Below are 18,602 nucleotides of genomic sequence, written 5' to 3' on the forward strand. Positions count from 1 at the left end.
ATAAAATATCTTATCAGATTTTTCCAGCTGAATTCCCTCCAGATCTGTGAACTGGTACATTTCCATTTACAGTAGTGTTCAGAATAATAGTAGTGCTATGTGACTAAAAAGATTAATCCAGGTTTTGAGTATATTTCTTACTGTTACATGGGAAACAAGGTACCAATAGATTCTCACAAATCCAACAAGACCAAGCATTCATGATATGCACACTCTTAAGGCTATGAAATTGGGCTATTAGTAAAAAAAAGTAGAAAAGGGGGTGTTCACAATAATAGTAGTGTGGCATTCAGTCAGTGAGTTGGTCAGTTTTGTGGAACAAACAGGTGTGAATCAGGTGTCCCCTATTTAAGGATGAAGCCAGCACCTGTTGAACATGCTTTTCTCTTTGAAAGCCTGAGGAAAATGGGACGTTCAACACATTGTTCAGAAGAACAGCGTAGTTTGATTAAAAAGTTGATTGGAGAGGGGAAAACTTATACGCAGGTGCAAAAAATTATAGGCTGTTCATCTACAATGATCTCCAATGCTTTAAAATGGACAAAAAAAACAGAGACGCGTGGAAGAAAATGGAAAACAACCATCAAATTGGATAGAAGAATAACCAGAATGGCAAAGGCTCACCCATTGATCAGTGCTGTGACAGTTAGAAGATGCCTGTGTGAAGCTAATTTATTTACAAGAATCCCCTGCGAAGTCCCTCTGTTAAATAAAAGACATGTGCAGAAGAGGTTACAATTTGCCAAAAAACACATCAACTGGCCTAAAGAGAAATGGAGGAATATTTGTGGACTGATGAGAGTAAAATTGTTCTTTTTGGGTCCAAGGGCCGCAGACAGTTTGTGAGATGACCCCCAAACTCTGAATTCAAGCCACAGTTCACAGTGAAGACAGTGAAGCATGGTGGTGCAAGCATCATGATATGGGCATGTTTCTCCTGCTATGGTGTGGGGCCTATATATCACATACAGGTATCATGGATCAGTTTGGATATGTCAAAATACTTGAAGAGGTCATGTTGCCTTATGATGAAGAGGACATGCCCTTGAAATGGGTGTTTCAACAAGACAATGACCCCAAGCACACTAGTAAACCAGCAAAATCTTGGTTCCAAACCAACAAAATTAATGCCTCGCAGATGTGAAGAAATCATGAAAAACTGTGCTTATACAACTAAATACTAGTTTAGTGATTCACAGGATTGTTAAAAAGCAGTTTGAACATAATAGTTTTGAGTTTGTAGCGTCAACAGCAGATGCTACTATTATTGTGAACACCCCCTTTTCTACTTTTTTTTTTTTTTTTTACTAATAGCCCAATTCATAGCCTTAAGAGTGTGCATATCATGAATGCTTGGTCTTGTTGGATTTGTGAGAATCTACTGAATCTACTGGTACCTTGTTTCCCATGTAACAATAAGAAATATACTCAAAACCTGGATTAATCTTTTTAGTCACATAGCACTACTATTATTCTGAACACTACCGTATATCTCCACATGTTGTCCATTCCTCCTCAGATTTACAGTAGTGTTCAGAATAATACAACTAGAATAATATATGTTAAGTTGCTCCAATTTGGTAAAAAGTGATACAAATTATTGGTTGAGTTATTCTGGTTTTTAACAGTTATAGTTTGCACCATGTGTCATACTAGTTAATCATGTTACAGGGGTAACATATGTCACAGTGGACATCGACCTTGTTGACCTTACTTTGCACATCAAACATTCAACATTATACAGCACTTCTCCATCTGCATCAGACACTCAAAGTGCTTTACAATAATGCCGCACATTCACCCTGTTGTCAAGGCGCTGCCATACAAGGTGGCTCACTACACACCGGCAGCAACTAGGGGATTAAAGACCTTGCCAAGGGCCCTTAGTGATTTTCCAGTCAGGTGGGGATTTGAACAGAGGATCCTCTGGTCTCAAGCCCAACACTTAACCACTAGACTGTCACCCTCCCTCAAAACTATTCCATTTATTCATACTATTAACTCAACCAGTAATTTGCACCACATTTTACCAAAATTGGAGCAACTTAACTTTTGACCCCTGTACAAACTGAAACTGACCTTTGTCACCATTCTGCTGTTTTTTTACCCCATAACTCTATAACATTCAGTCACAGACAGTCCAAACTTTTGGAATCTTTATGATCAGGCAATAATGTGGTGTAGTTTTCAATATGATTGGATCATCTTTTAATTTTGACCCCTGTGTAATTCTTCAGTTGAGCCCTACCTGGCTGCCTCTTGAAAATTCAAGTGGCCAATCGGTTTTTTCAAAGAGTTCATGTCTAAGGAGTATTGTGCTGAATTTGTTGCTTCTGTCACCATTTGCAGGATTGTTTCAGTAGTCAGTTGCTAGCTGGAGATGCATAAACATTTAGCAAAGTCACCTCGTATCATCTAACTTAACCTTGACCATGATGAACCTGCCCTCTTTGTCTTTGGTTCTGACAGAAGCTCAAAATGAACAGAGTTTGGCATCAGAATAGCCACACCCCTCTTGCGTCCTGTTTTGAGTGATGAATAATAGGTGCGTCTAAAACCCATTTTCTTTGTTCATGCTCTTGGCTGTTAAGTGAGTCTCTTGCCAAAATGTAACTTTTGCCTTCTCTCTCTTTACCTCAGATATCATTTCACTCCTGTTTATAGGACTCGTCAGACTGTGTACATTCAGAGTGACGACCTTAAATTCTGTGTTAGCCGTGTGTAGGCCGGCCTTCTCTCAGACATACACTCACGGTCCACAACAATGAACAGTTTGTATGAACAATGAGCACAGAACGGCTGCAACAGTGAGAACAAAACAGTAAATAAAAAAAAGAGGCTGCCCGGGGGCCTCGTGTGTGTGTGTGTGTGGGGGGGGGTGTTTGGCCCACAGGGTGGTGGGGGTCCCCTCAGGTCATTTATGTGGTTGGCTGTTATTCAGACTCTGTAGACTGACTCCCTCGTTCTTACCTTAAAATAGCCAGATTTAATCCGTTAATGTCCTCTGTACGCTAGCAGTGTTCAAACTAAACAGTTTAAGGGTGGAAGAGGAAAATTAAATTCTGATCACTGCTGTGCTTCAGGTGAACAAACAGGGGAAAGAATGGATCAACAGTCCTCGCTGTCCGTTTCAGCCAGTCTGTTAAATCCACGGATCTTGTCTGATCCTTTGCTGGTATCCACCTCTGGTTCTGTACCGGTCACTCTTCACCTTCTCTCAGTGGGGGCTCGGTCACAGTACTTCTCTCTGTGCACCCTGAGGTCTTGGTGGTATTGTGAGGCTCCTTGCTCATAGGTCCTGGGTGGCCTGGTCCACACTTTCATAAGTGATGGTCCCTGACTCCAGAAAAACATGCATTTTAGTCATTGGTGTGTGGAATCTGATTCACTCTTCTGTCAGAACTTTCTTGATCGATGTGTATTCCTTCATTTTTTCCATCACACCTTACACCCTTTTCCTATCCAGGATGTTTTTTTCCTCCACGCCGTGCTGATGGTCTTCTCCTTGGTGGTGTATTTCAGAAGCCTCATGACCGTCAGTCTTGGGGGGGCAGTCTCAGCGGGTTTAGGTCCAGCTGCTCCATGTGCGTGTTCAATACCCAGATCGTTCAGGCCGCTGCTTTTACCCAGTTCAGTTTTATAAAGTTCTCCACAAGTGAAGCATTACCATAAATCTGAATATTGTTACGACGTGAGTGTTCCTCAAGCTCAGTAATCCTTGCTTTCAGTTCAAGCTGAGTTTTCTGCATCGGGTAAAAACCTCCTGCACCTCCATGCCAGATGTTTCCACCTCGCCGATGTGCTGTTCAGCTTCATCGAGTCTCTTTCAAGTAGCCTCTATTTTTCCTGCCGTTTTCTCCCAGCTTCTGGTTAATATCCGTGAACTGTTTGGAGATATTATTTTGTAGTCCAGACGAGGCATTAACCATGGTTTCATTGGGGTGTTGCGGATGCAGGCCAACGTTACCGTTTCTGTTGGCATAGCCTCGTCGCTGCAGCCTGTATCTTCTTTTTACTTCTTAATGGCATATTTTCTCCCTGTGACATCGTTATTGACCACAAAACACTGGTTTGTGATTGTGTTGTGGTTGTGTTTCAGGTGGCTGAGGGTCAGGAGATCTGTGTGATTGAAGCCATGAAGATGCAAAACAGTCTGACCGCCGTCAAGCAAGCGAAGGTAAAAAAATAAAAATTAAGAGCTCTTAAAACCAACATTTATAGTTCAGCTTTAAACTCAGTATCCAGACATGGGAAATATCCAGTGTTTAATTTAATTTAACAGTTATTTTGTCCTGGTTGATGTTCAAAAATCAGAAAGTGAATTTTGTCATCAGAACGTTTGGATGTTAACATGACGGAAAAGTTTGTTCTCTTCTTTGGAAGGACTTTGGCAATAATCAACAATCACAGATCTGATCAATTTATCTTCAAAAAGACAACTTTGTGTAAATTCTAGATCAGATATTATTGTACTCATCAAAAATCCACCTTCATCTGGCCAATGTTCCCCAATGAATAAAGTAGATAAAATCTCCAAAACAACAATAACTATTTGAATATGTTTGTTTCGTCATAGTATTTCTGACAATATGAGTTGATGAATCAAATATACTTCACTTATGATCACAGCCAGTAAGTGTGTCTGTGACGTGCTGGTTCATTAAAATACTGATGGTCCTTAAATAACTCACGTATGTTTAATTCCGTCCTATAAACGGTGTTATTGTGTTGTTGTGCAGTTTAGCAGTATTGTGACGCGAAGACGCCGATGTTAGCTTGAATTGAGCGCCGCTAAGGGGCGGCATTATAATCTGCTGAAATAAAATGTTAAAAAGTATCATCTTACTGTTTGGTTACTGAGTTTGTCACTAGTCAGACTAACTGACTACAGGGATATAAAGTTGTCCATCGCAACAACGGATTTCCGTCAATTTGTCCTCACGGCTGGACACAAGATCTAAAATATGACACATTCAAAAATGTATTTTGTTTTTTAAGAATGTCTAGGGTTTTTTTTTGCTTGTTTCTTTTTCTCCTGGTGGCAAGTCTGTGTCTGTCCCTCTGTCTGTCCTTCTGTCTGTCCTTCTGTGTCTGTTCCTCTGTTTGTCCCTTCTGTTGTCTGTCCCCTCTGTCTGTCCCTCTGTGTCTGGCCTCTGTCTGTCCTCTGTCTGTCTTCGTGTCTGTTCCTCTTGTCCTTCTGTGTCTGTCCCTCTGCTGTCCCTCTGTGTCTGTCCCTCTGTCCTCCTGTCCTTTCTGTCTTCTGTGTCTGTTCCTCTTTGGCCTTCTGTGTCTGTCCCTCTGTCTGTCCCTCTGTGTCTGTCCCTCTGTCTGTCCTTCTGTGTCTGTCCCTGTGTCTGTCCTTCTGTGTCTGTTCCTCTGTCTGTCCCTCTGTGTCTGTTCCTCTGTCTGTCCCTCTGTCTGTCCCTCTGTGTCTGTCCATCTGTGTCTGTCTCTCTGTCTGTCCTTCTGTCTGTCCCACTGTGTCTGTCCCTCTGTGTCTGTCCCTCTGTCTGTTCCTCTGTGTCTGTCCCTCTATCTGTCCCACTGTGTCTGTTCCTCTGTGTCTGTTCCTCTGTGTCTGTCCCTCTGTCTGTTCCTCTGTGTCTGTCCCACTGCATCTGTCCTTCTGGTGAAAACACTAACCCCCCAAAAAAATCCCCTCCTAAAATCTGTTCCTGAGACGGCATGACGGTAAAATATGCTGATAAAACCTTCTTACCTCTCAGTCAGGTCGTGGTTTCTACATAAATACACAAATTCTTTATCGTTCCTGCTCAGAGACTCTAAACCAGGGGCGCATCCAGACGCAAAGACTGTGTTGTGGACAGATGTGGCCTCCACAACACCCCTTGATTAAAGGTCCACATTTGAAGACATTTTTCATACTACTACTACTAAGAATAATAATAATTGCAATAACTAAAATGTTTAATCGTATTACTCTGGGCCTAGGTTTTACTGTAGTTCTGGACTCAGTTTAATTGATGAGCCAGTATAGAAAATAAGTGTAGTTAATTTAACTGTTCTGCATAACTAAAGTGGGATGTGAAGCAACATCGTTTTTTAATGTAATGTCTAAGCTCAGCATTACTGGGTCTGTTTGGGATTCGAGCTTTAAAATCAGCCAGTTAGAATGAGGGAAGCCACAAATATGAAACTGATTACAGCTCTTGTGGTTTGTAATCTGATCAAACAAACAGGTAGGTTGTGATGTCAATTTTGGTTGAAGCCAAAGAAAAAGTGAAAATACAAATACACACATTAAGCGAACAACTAAACCGAGGGGGATCAGGGTGAGAAAACAGTCATCAAAAAAACTGAGCATCAAAAACCCAAAATATTCTGGGTTCCAGAGCAGACCCCCTGCCAACAATGGTAAACCACCCCCCCGGCTACAGGCCTGGTGGTTTGAATTGGTGTTGAATGAAGTAAAAGCTGTAGAAAAGCCGTCCCCTTAAAATGTGTTTATGCTGAAGTATTTAAATAATGTGCATGGTTAAAGTCCTTCTATAATATGATGCTGCGTTACAAAAGAGCAGCAACAGTTAGTGAGTGGAAATAGAATCTGTTCAGCGGAGAACAGTTTGCTGTCGTTTCCACTTGTTTTACATTCAACTCGATCACAAAAGGGTTTTTATAAAAAGGTCGATGGCAAACAGATTAACAGACAACATCCGGAGGATTTGTTTCCCGTTTTTGGTTTTATTTGGCATCTTGGCCAAAGGTGCCCTCACCCTGGCCTGTGCAGTGAAAGGATGTGCTTGGGGAGACGCACTTGTGCAGCTTCGCTTTGCTTCACTGTACACCGCTTCCAGGAATACTCCTCTCCAGCGTGCACTCCCTGCAAATTAAAAATGGACAAACACCAGCTGTTGGTGAGGAAAAGCAGAGATTTCTCTACATCTGCAGTTTTGTGTTTCATGGAGATGTGGCTCTGTGGATCGACTTTGAGCTCTGCGCTGCAGCTGGCAGGCTTCCATCTTTTCTTTCTCTTCTCTGGCAAAACAAGGGGTGGTGGAATCTTTTTTTACATCAGCAGTGGCTGGTGTAATGATGTGACAGTGCTCCAACAGCACTGCTCTCCTGATCTGCAAACTTTTTTATGAACTGAAAACCGTTCTGCTCCCCCTGTGAGGCCACCTCATTCATTCTGGTCAGTATTTTCATCCCACTCTGGGGCCAAATTGCCAGGAGGCACAACACACGCTTGCCAACCAAATGTCTGACCAGAGAGGGACAGAACTCTGGTCACTGTTACATAACTATGAACAGTCATGTCGTTCCACGTGCTGCTCTGGGCTACTCTGACCACGTCACTTCATTTCCTGCCTTCAGGCAGAAACTACGCTCTGCAAACCTGTAGTGAGGGCATTTAAGAGTGGAGCAGTGAGGCTGTGGAGGATCTTCAGGCACATTTGAAAAACACAGAGTGGGATGTGTTCAAGACTACCACCAACAGTCTGGATGAGTACACAAATGCTGCGACCTCATACATGCGTTTCTTTGAGGACTGTTGCATACTGTCACACACCACAGTGAGGTATAACACCACAAACCGTGGTTTAGTCCTAAACTCAGACCGATGAGACTGCAGAGGAGGAGGCTTTCAGGAGTGGGGACAAGGTGAGGTTTAAAGAGTCAAAGTAAAGGTTTGGGAAGGCGGTTAGAGAAGCTAAATGACTATATGCCAAGAAACTTCAACACCAGTTCTCAGCCTTCTGTGTGGAAGGGCCTCTGACAGATCACAGACTCCAAACCAAACCTGCTCCACTCTATCAAGGACCCTCGTCCGACCAACCAGCTGAAGGGGTTCTACTGCAGATTTGAAAGACAATGGGACAGTCCAAATACCATCCCCTTTGATTACCAGATCCAACCCTTCAGCACCTCTTCCCCCACCGCAACTGGGGTCTGCTCCCCCACACAACTCCTTACAGCAAGGACCCCCACCTCCTCTCCTACCACGCTTCTCTCCATTCATGAGAGGGATGTCAATAGGCTCTTCAAGAGACAGGACTCATGCAACGCCCTGTCTCCCCATCCATACTGAAAAACTGCACAGACAAACTGTCCCCAGTGTTCATAAACAACTTCAACACCTCACTGGAGACAAGCCAGGTGCCAGCATGCTTCAAGGCCTCTACCATCATCCCCATCCCCAAAAAACAAAAGAACTTCAGACTTAATGACTACAGACCCGTCGCCTTGACCACTGTGGTGATGAAGACTTTCAAGCGCCTTGTCCTCACACACTTCAAGCCATGTCTGACCCACTCCTGGATCCCCTGCAGTTTGCATACAGAACAAACAGATCTGTAGATGACACTGTCAACACGGCCCTCCACATCATCCTCCAGCATCTGGACTCTCCAGGGACCTACTCCAGGATTCTGTTTGTGGACTTCAACTCTGCTTTCAACACGATCATCCTGTCTCTGCTGCAGGACAAACTCTCACAGCTTGGAGTGCTCAACTCTACCTGTAGATGGATCACTGACTTCCTGTCCAACAGAAGGCAGCACGTGAAGCTGGCAAGACACGTCTCCACACACCAGCTCTCCCCCAGGCTGTGTTCTTTCTCCACTACTCTTCTCCCTGTACCCAACAGATGCACCTCCAGCCAAACTCTGTGAAGCTCCTGACATTCACAGACGAAACGACCCTCATTGGACTCATCTCTGATGGGGACGAGTCGGCTTAGGCCACTGGTGTCCAAAACTATTCCAGAAAGGGCCGAGAGGGTGCAGGTTTTCGTCGCAGCCACTGACTTTAGCAGGTGATTTCACTGATTAATATCACTTTGAGCAGGTGGGACGAGTTCATCAGAGAAATCACCTGCTGAAGTCAGTGGCTGCAACGAAAACCTGCACCCTCTCTGCCCTTTCTGGAATAGTTTTGGACACCACTGGCTTAGGCTATTCTAATAGTTACAAGATTTAGCAAAGTTTAACAGAACATAACAAAAGGTGAATTTGAGTCCATACAAGCGTTCAGTCCACAGACAGGGTCATCCATCAGTGGGGCCTGTTTCCCGCGCAGAGTCCGTTCTGCCTCCCTTCAGAAATTATGCATTTGTCAAATCCAGCACATGACATCATCCGCACCTTGGACAGAGAGGAAAAAAAAAAAGAATCAGTCTTCCCGAAAAGAACCCAGTCCTGGCCGCTCCATCACCTTGTGTGACTCTCGAGTCACCATTGTGGAGTCCTTCCCTTACCAGGGGATCACCATCAGCCAGGACCTCAAGTGGGAGCTGAATGTCAGCTCTCTCATCAAGAGAGCAAAACAGAGGATGTACAGTGGGGTAAAAAAAAGTATTAGTCAGTCCTGGAATGTGCAAGTTTCCTACTTAGAAAGATGACAGAGGTCTGTAATTTTCATCATAGGTACACTTCTACTATGAGAGACAAAACGAGAAAAAATCCAGGAAATCACATTGTAGATTTTTAAAGAATTTATTTGTAAATTATGGTGTAAAATAAGTATTGGTCACCCACAAACAAGCAAGATTTCTGGCTCTCACAGACCTGTAACTTCTTTTTAAGAAGCTCTTCTGTCCTCCACCCGTTACCTGTATAAATGGCACCTGTTGGAACTAGTTATCTGTATAAAAGACACCTGTCCACAGCTTCAAATAGTCAGACTCCAAACTCAACCATGGTCAAGACCAAAGAGCTGTCAAAGGACACCAGGAAGAAAATTGTAGATGTGCACCAGGCTGGGAAGCGTGAATCTACAATAGTCAAGCAGGTTGGTGTGAATAAATCAACTGTGGGAGCAATTGTAAGAAAATTGAAGACATACAAGACCATTGATAATCTTCCTTGATCTGAGGCTCCACGCAAGATCTCATCCCGTGGGGTCAAAATGATCATAAGAACGGTGAATAAAAATCCCAGAACTACATGGAGGGACCTGATGAATGACCTGCAGAGAGTTGGGACCAAAGTAACAAAGACTACACACTACGCAGAGAGGGACTCAGATCCTGCAGTGCCAGGCGTGTCCCCCTGCTTAAGACAGTTCGTGTCCAGGCCCGTCTGAAGTTTGCCAGAGAGCATATGGAATATAATGTGGTCAGATGAAACCAAAATAGATCTTTTTGGTTAAAACTCAACTCGTTATGTTTAGATGAAGAAGAATGCTGAGTTGCATCCCAAGAACACCATACCTACTGTGAAGCCAGGGGGTGGAAACATCATGCTTTGGGGCTGTTTTTCTGCAAAGGGGACAGGACGACTGATCTATGTTAAGGGAAGAATGAACGTGGCCATGTATCGTGAGATTTTAAGACAAAACCTCCTTCCATCAGTGAGAGCATTGAAGATGCAATGTGGCTGGGTCTTCCAGCATGACAATGGTCCCAAACACTGCTCAGGCAATGAAGGAGTGGCTCCGTAAAAAGCATTTCAAGGTCCTGGAGTGGCCAAACCAGTCTCCAGACCTCAACCCCATAGAAAATTTGTGGAGGGAGTTGAAAGTCTGTGTTGCCCAGCGACAGCCCCAAAACATCACTGCTCTAGAGGAGATCTGCATGGAGGAATGGACCAAAATACCAGCTACAGTGTGTGTAAACCTGGTGAAGACTTACAGGAAACATTTGACCTCTGTCATTGCCAACAAAGATTATGTTACAAAGTATTGAGTTTAACTTTTGTTATTGACCAAATACTTATTTTCCACCATAATTTACAAATAAATTCTTTAAAAATCCTACAATGTGATTTCCTGGATTTTTTTTTCTCATTTTGTCTCTCATAGTTGAAGTGTACCTATGATGAAAATTACAGACCTCTCTCATCTTTCTAAGTAGGAGAACTTGCACAATCAGGGACTGACTAAATACTGTACTTTCTGCGGCAACTGAGGAAGTTCAACCTGCCAAAAACTGTGATGGTGAACTTTTACACTGCCATCGAGTCCATCATCTCCTACTCCATCACTGTTTGGTACGTTGCTGCCACTGCTAAGGACAGGAGCAGACTGCAGCGTATCATCCATGCAGCAGAGAAGGTGATCGACTGCAGTCTGCCATCCCTACAGGACCTGTACACCTCCAGGTCCCTGAGGTGAGCAGGGAAGATTGTGGCCAATCTCTCTCACCCAGGACACAAACTGTTTGTCACCCTCCCCTCTGGCAGATGGCTGAGGTCCATCAGGACCAAAATCTCAAGACACAAAAACAGCTTCTTTCCATCAGCAGCTAGACTAATAAATAATACCAGAGATCCCCATTTACCCTGCTCCCCTCACTACCCGCAACGTACAGACTGATCATCTCTGTACTGAAGGGGACTGTACAGCTGCACACCACTCACCTGTTTTTGCACAGTTCCATCCCATCCATCCATCCATTTTCTTCCGCTTTATCCGGAGTCAGGTTGCGGGGGCAGCAGCTCAAACAAAGCCGCCCAGACCTCCCGATCTACACACACCTCCCTTAGCTCCTACGGCAGGGGTGGGCAATCATGTGCCATAAAGGGCCGAGACATTGCAGGTTTTCCTTGCTACCAGTCACCTTCACAGGTGATTTCATTAATGTTCAGGTGTCTTAGCAGGTCATTTCATTGATGACCAGGTGTTTATGTGCAGGGGAGAAGCTCATCAGCAACCCACCTGGTGAGGTGATTGGTTGCAAGGAAAACCTGCAGTGTCTCAGCCCTCATTGCCCACCCCTGTCCTACGGGGACCCCAAGGCGTTCCCAAGCCAGCCGAGAGATGTAGTCCCTCCAGCGTGTCCTGGGTCTTCCCCGAGGCCTCCTCCCAATGTACTCTAGAATAGACCTTACCGGGGAGGCTGAGGAGTGTGATCCCCCTATAGTTGGAACACACCCTCCGGTCCCCCTTCTTAAACAGAGGGACCACCACCCCGGTCTGCCAATCCAGAGGCACTGTCACCGATCGCCACGCGACGTTGCAGAGGCGTGTCAGCCAAGACAGTCCCACAACATCCAGAGACTTAAGGTACTCAGGACGGATTTCATCCACCCCAGGAGCCTTGCCACCGAGGAGCTTTCTAACCACTTCAGTGACTTCGGCCTGGGAAATGGATGAGTCCACCTCTGAGTCCCCAGTCTCTGCTTCCTCTTTGGAAGATGTGACGATGGGATTGAGGAGATCCTCGAAGTACTCCTTCCACCGCCCGACAACATCCCCAGTCAAGGTCAACAGCTCCCCACCCGCACTGTTACAGTGCGGGTGGAGAGCTGCTTCCGCCTCCTGAGGCGTCAGACGGTTTTGCCAGCATCTCTTCGAGGCCGACCAATAGTCCTCCTCCATGGCCTCCCCGAACTCCTCCCAGACCCGAGTTTTTGCCTCCTCGACCGCATGGCTGCGGCACGCTTGGCCTGCCGGTACCTGTCAGCTGCCTCCGGGGTCCCACCTACCAACAAAGATAAGTAGGACTCCTTCTTCAGCTTGACGGCATCCCTTAATTCCGGCGTCCACCACCGGGTTTGGGGATTTCTGCCGCGACAGGCACCAGAGACCTTGTGACCACAGCTACAAGCGGCCGCATCGACAATGGAGGTGGAGAACATGGTCCATTCGGACTCCGTGTCTCCAACCTCCCCCGGGATCTGGGAGAAGCTCTCCCGGAGGTGGGAGTTGAAGACCTCGCTGACAGAGGGTTCCGCCAGTCGTTGGGAGATACCAACTAGAGATAGTCAAGCTTACCTCCATGCACACCTTGGGCTCTGGTACCCAACTCCGTTGTCTCGGCCTACGGGCCGAGCGGCAGTGTAGAGTGCCCGACCTTCCTGGAGTCCTTGGGAGGGGTACTATAGATAGCGCTCCGACAGGGGCTGTGAGCATGGACTGGGCCGCCGGGCCACCCGCACTCGACCGCCACCCAATCCTCGCTGCACCCGACCGCCATGGGCCCATCTGCAGGTGGTGAACCCACAGGAGGGCGGGCCCAGGTCGCTTTTTCGGGCTGAGCCCGGCCGGGCCCCATGGGCTAAGGCCCAACCACCAGGCGCTCGCGCACGAGTCCCAACCCCAGGCCTGGCTCCAGGGTCGGGCCCCGGCTTTGCCATACCGGGCGACGTCTCGGTCCTTGAATTTTACTGGTCATGGAGGTTCTTAACTGCCCTTCGTCTGACCCGTCACCTAGGACCTGTTTGCCTTGGGAGACCCTACAGCAGGGGTGGGCAATCATGTGCCATAAAGGGCCGAGACATTGCAGGTTTTCCTTGCTACCAGTCACCTTCACAGGTGATTTCATTAATGTTCAGGTGTCTCAGCAGGTGACTTCATTGATGACCAGGTGTTTATGTGCAGGGGAGAAGCTCATCAGCAACCCACCTGGTGAGGTGATTGGTTGCAAGGAAAACCTGCAGTGTCTCGGCCCTCGTTACCCACCCCTGCCCTACAGGGAGCACAAAGCCCCCGACAACATAGCTCCTAGGATCATCCGGTTCCATCCCATTACAGCTTATTTATTTAACAGTGAATATAGTTTGTCTATTTGACTCTTTTTACTTCTTATAGAAGTGTTTTTTTTTTTTTCTTTTATTGTTGTTTATGCACCAGATCAAATTCCTTGTATGTGCAAACTTACTTGGGAATAAATTTGATTCTTGATTTGACCATGAAAAAAATATATATTTATACAGTGAGGAAAATAAGTATTTGAACACCCTGCGGTTTTGCAAGTTCTCCCACTTAGAAATCATGGAGGGGTCTGAAATTTTTATCTTAGGTGCATGTCCACTGTGAGAGACATAATCAAAAAAAAAAAAAAATCTGGAAATCACAATGTATGATTTTTTTAATAAAATATTTGTGTTACTGCTGCTTCTTTTAGAAGCCCTCTTATTCTGCACTCTTTACCTGTATTAATTGCACCTGTTTGAACTTGTTACCTGTATAAAAGACATCTGTTCACACACTCTGCACAAGGCTGGGATGGACTACAGGACAACAGGCAAGCAGCTTGGTAGAAGACAACAACTGTTCTGATTATTTATTAGAAAGTGGAAGAAACACAAGATGACTGTCAATCTCCCTCGGTCTGGGATTCCATGCAAGATCTCACTTTGTGGGTAAGGATGATTCTGAGAAAGCTCAGAACTACACAGGAGGACCTGGTCAATGACCTGAAGAGAGCTGGGACCACAGTCACAAAGATTACATTAGTAACACATGATGCTGTCATGGTTTAAAATCCTGCAGGGAAGCAAGGTCCCCCTGCTCAAGCCAGCACATGTCCAGGCCCGTTTGAAGTTCACCAGTGACCATCTGGATGATCCAGAGGAGGCATTGGAGAAGGTCATGTGGTCAGATGAGACCAGAATAGAGCTTTTTGGAATCAGCTCCACTTACCATGTTTAGAGGATGAGAACAACCCCAAGAAAACCATCCCAACCGTGAAGCATGAGGGTGGAAACATCATACTCTGGGGGTGCTCTTCTGCAAAGGGGACAGGACGACTGCACCGTATTGAAGGGAGGATGGATGGGGTGATGTATTGCGAGATTTTGGCAAACAACCTCCTTCCCTCAGTAAGAGCATTGAAGATGGGTCATGGCTGGGTCTTCCAGCATGACAATGACCCCAAACACACAGCCAGGGCAACTAAGGAGGGGCTCCGTAAGAAGTATTTCAAGGTCCTGGAGTGGCCTGGCCAGTCTCCAGACCTGAACTCAATAGAAAATCTTTGGAGGGAGCTGAAACTCCAAACCTGAAAGATCTAGAGAAGATCTGTATGGAGGAGTGGACCAAAATCCCTGCTGCAGTGTGTGAAAATCTGGTGAAAAACTACAGGAAACGTTTGACCTCTGTAATTGCAAACGAAGGCTACTGTACCAAATATTAACATTGATTTTCACAGGTGTTCAAATACTTATTTGCAGCAGTAACATACAAATAAATTATTAAAAAAATCATACATTGTGATTTATGGATTTTTTTTATTTTTTTTTTTATGTCTCTCACAGTGGACATGCACCTACGATGAAAATTTCAGACCCCTCCATGATTTCTAACTGGGAGAACTTGCAAAATCACAGGCTGTTCAAATACTTATTTTCCTCACTGTAAATATATATATATATATATATATATATATATATATATATATATATATATATATATATATATATATATATATATATATTTGATTTAATCCGACTGTGCGGTTTAAGTTTTTCACTACTTAGACTAACTACTAACCGAGGCACAGAGTTGTGTTTATTTTGTTGTTGTCTGCTGTCACTCTGATCGAGTATCACAACAAACAGGGTTTAAAACAACTTATTTTAGATTAATTGAAACACCAGTAAAAAAGACTTGATAATATTCTGACCGAAGCCTCGCGGTTGTAACACTTGCTGAACTGCAGCAGGTCAGATGATTTCACATACACTCATGACCTCTGGGAAGGTCAAAAATGTCAGTGCACAGCACTCAAACACTGACGTGTATTCCACTGTGTGTGTGTGTGTGTGTGTGTGTGTCCAGGTGAAGACTGTCCACTGTAAACCAGGGGACACGGTGGGAGAAGGAGACCTGCTGGTGGAATTGGAGTAACATGAAGACCTTTGACCCTTGTTGTCAGCATCAGGATGGGTTCAGATCCCGTCTGTCCACAGACAAAGATCGACATTTATTGACAGACTGAACAGGAACTAACAATAAAAATCAAAAATCATTCAACACAAACCATGTTTGTGTTTTTTTTTCTCACTTATTCATCATCTTAAGTCCAACACGCAGAATTCCCTGATTCCGACTGAACGTTCCCAGTGGATCTAGGAGATCGTAGGAACATCCATTTCAATTCAGTTTATTTCATTTTATATATGAACAGCCATCCATTTTCCAAACCTGCTTATTCCAGTTAGGGATCACGGGGGCTGGAGCCTATTCCAGCAGTCACAGGGTGAGAGGCAGGTTCACCGTGGACAGGATGCCAGTCTGTCACAGGGAGACATACAGTAGTGTTCAGAATAATAGTAGTGCTATGTGACTAAAAAGATTAATCCAGGTTTTGAGTATGTTTCTTATTGTTACATGGGAAACAAGGTACCAGTAGATTCAGTAGATTCTCACAAATCCAACAAGACCAAGCATTCATGATATGCACACTCTTAAGGCTATGAAATTGGGCTATTAGTAAAAAAAGAAAAAAAAAGAAAAGGGGGTGTTCACAATAATAGTAGTGTGGCATTCAGTCAGTGAGTTTGTCAGTTTTGTGGAACAAACAGGTGTGAATCAGGTGTCCCCTATTTAAGGATGAAGCCAGCACCTGTTGAACATGCTTTTCTCTTTGAAAGCCTGAGGAAAATGGGATGTTCAGTTGATCAGCTCCAGGATGATCAAAGACAGTCTGGAGTTACCTGTAAGTGCTGTGACAGTTAGAAGACGCCTGTGAGAAGCTAATTTATTTACAAGAATCCCCCGCAAAGTCCCTCTGTTAATAAAATACATTGTGCAGAAGAGGTTACAATTTGCCAAAGAACACATCAAATGGCCTAAGAGAAATGGAGGAATATTTTGTGGACTGATGAGAGTAAAATTGTTCTTTTTGGGTCCAAGGGCTGCAGACAGTTTGTGAGACGACCCCCAAACTCTGAATTCAAGCCACAGGTCACAGTGAAGACAGTGAGCATGGTGGTGCAAGCATCATGATATGGGCATGTTTCTCCTACTATGGTGTTGGGCCTATATATCGCATACCAGGTATCATGGATCAGTTTGGATATGTCAGAATACTTGAAGAGGTCATGTTGCCTTATGCTGAAGAGGACATGCCCTTGAAATGGGTGTTTCAACAAGACAATGACCCCAAGCACACTAGTAAACCAGCAAAATCTTGGTTCCAAACCAACAAAATTAATGCCTCGCAGATGTGAAGAAATCAGGAAAAACTGTGCTTATACAACTAAATACTAGTTTAGTGATTCACAGGATTGATAAAAAAGCAGTTTGAACAATAGTTTTGAGTTTGTAGCATCAACAGCAGATGCTCCTATTATTGTGAACACCCCCTTTTCTACTTTTTTTTTTTACTAATAGACCAATTTCATAGCCTTAAGAGTGTGCATATCATGAATGCTTGGTCTTGTTGGATTTGTGAGAATCTACTGAATCTACTGGTACCTTGTTTCCATGTAACAATAAGAACATACTCAAAACCTGGATTAATCTTTTTAGTCACATAGCACTACTATTATTCTGAACACTACTGTATAAACAAACACATTGTTTCCAGTCCATCGAACCTGCATGTTTTTGGTTGTGGGAGGAAGTCAGAGCACCCAGAGGAAACTCACACAAACACGGGGAGAACATACAAACTCCACACAGAAAGACCACAGGTGAGAAGAGAACCTGGAACCTTCAACAACACAAATCACTGAGACGTGGTGCTACTTTGGAAGCAGCTGCTGGCTTCCTTGCAGATGTTAGTATGTGCCAATATGTTGAATCCTTATTAATGTACAACACGGGACTCGTGTCCTGACTTCTGATGGGAAACAAAGGAGCACTTCATCCCAGAATTCTCATCAAAAATAAAGCCTGGGTGGGGTGTCTTGTCATGTGACCTGAAGATAAGGTCATCGTGGTGTCCTCGGATGATGGCCGTGTGTCAGCGGTTGCACACCTGCCAGCTCTTGTTTGCTCAGAGTTGAAGCAGCAATTTATGTCGTGGTCCTTCTTTCTGTTTGTCTCAGAAAGCCTTCTTGGATAATGCAAAAATGACTGCAGGTGGTTTGCAAGAGAAGGGACACCACTTAGAAAAACTCAGCCTTGGACAGGATAAAATGCAGAGTTTGAGTTTATTCAAGCGTTCAGCAGAGCAGAACACCTGCACAAACTGAGTCCTCTAGAAAGACTGAATATGTTTCCAACCGTGCTCATCTTTTATAGGAAACACGCAGGCAATCACTCCTCGCTATTTATTTAATTCTCTAATTAGATAATTGGCAAAGCTTCTGGGGAAAACCTGTCCTTGGTTAGGAGAGACGGCATCCATCCCCACTTTGGATGGAGCAGCTCTCATTTCTAGAAATCTGACCAATTTTCTTAAATCCTCCAAAACCGTGACTATCCAGGGTTGGAGACCAGGAAGCATAGTTACTCATAACACGCCTTGGGCAAACTGTTTGGTGTGATTTTGGCGCTATATAAAAAAACTGATTGATTGATTGATAGTGTAGTCGTAGAACATCTCTCTGCAGCTTCTCTCCCCCATGCCATCCCCTCATTACCCCATCCCCGTAGAGACGGTGCCTGCTCCCAGACCACCAACAACCAGTAAAAATCTATTTAAGCATAAAAATTCAAAAAGAAAAAATAATATAGCACCTTCAACTGCACCACAGACTAAAACAGTTAAATGTGGTCTATTAATCAATCAATCAATCAATTTTATTTATATAGCGCAAATCACAACAAACAGTTGCCCCAAGGCGGTGTTATATTGTAAGGCAAAGCCATACAATAATTACGTAGAAACCCCAACGGTCAAACGACCCCCTGTGAGCAAGCACCAAGCTTGGCGACAGTGGGAAGGAAAAACTAACTCCCTTTTAACAGGAAGAAACCTCCAGCAGAACCAGGCTCAGGGAGGGCAGTCTTCTGCTGGGATCTGGTTG

At 44.5% G+C, this 18,602-nt stretch overlaps 1 protein-coding gene across 1 annotated transcript in view; it reads left to right on the forward strand.

Moving 5' to 3' along the window:
* Positions 1 to 15,631, forward strand: part of pcca (propionyl-CoA carboxylase subunit alpha) — a 165,589-nt gene extending 149,958 nt beyond the window's left edge. Inside the window, exons 22-23 of the mRNA XM_034184973.1 lie at positions 4,100 to 4,177; positions 15,463 to 15,631. Coding sequence (XP_034040864.1) covers positions 4,100 to 4,177; positions 15,463 to 15,531 — 147 coding nt within the window. The 3' untranslated portion in view covers positions 15,532 to 15,631. The remainder of the gene's footprint in view (positions 1 to 4,099; positions 4,178 to 15,462) is intronic.
* The last annotated feature ends 2,971 nt before the right edge of the window (positions 15,632 to 18,602 follow it).

This window comes from Thalassophryne amazonica, chromosome 13 (assembly GCF_902500255.1).
Source record: "Thalassophryne amazonica chromosome 13, fThaAma1.1, whole genome shotgun sequence".
Taxonomy (NCBI): domain Eukaryota; kingdom Metazoa; phylum Chordata; class Actinopteri; order Batrachoidiformes; family Batrachoididae; genus Thalassophryne; species Thalassophryne amazonica.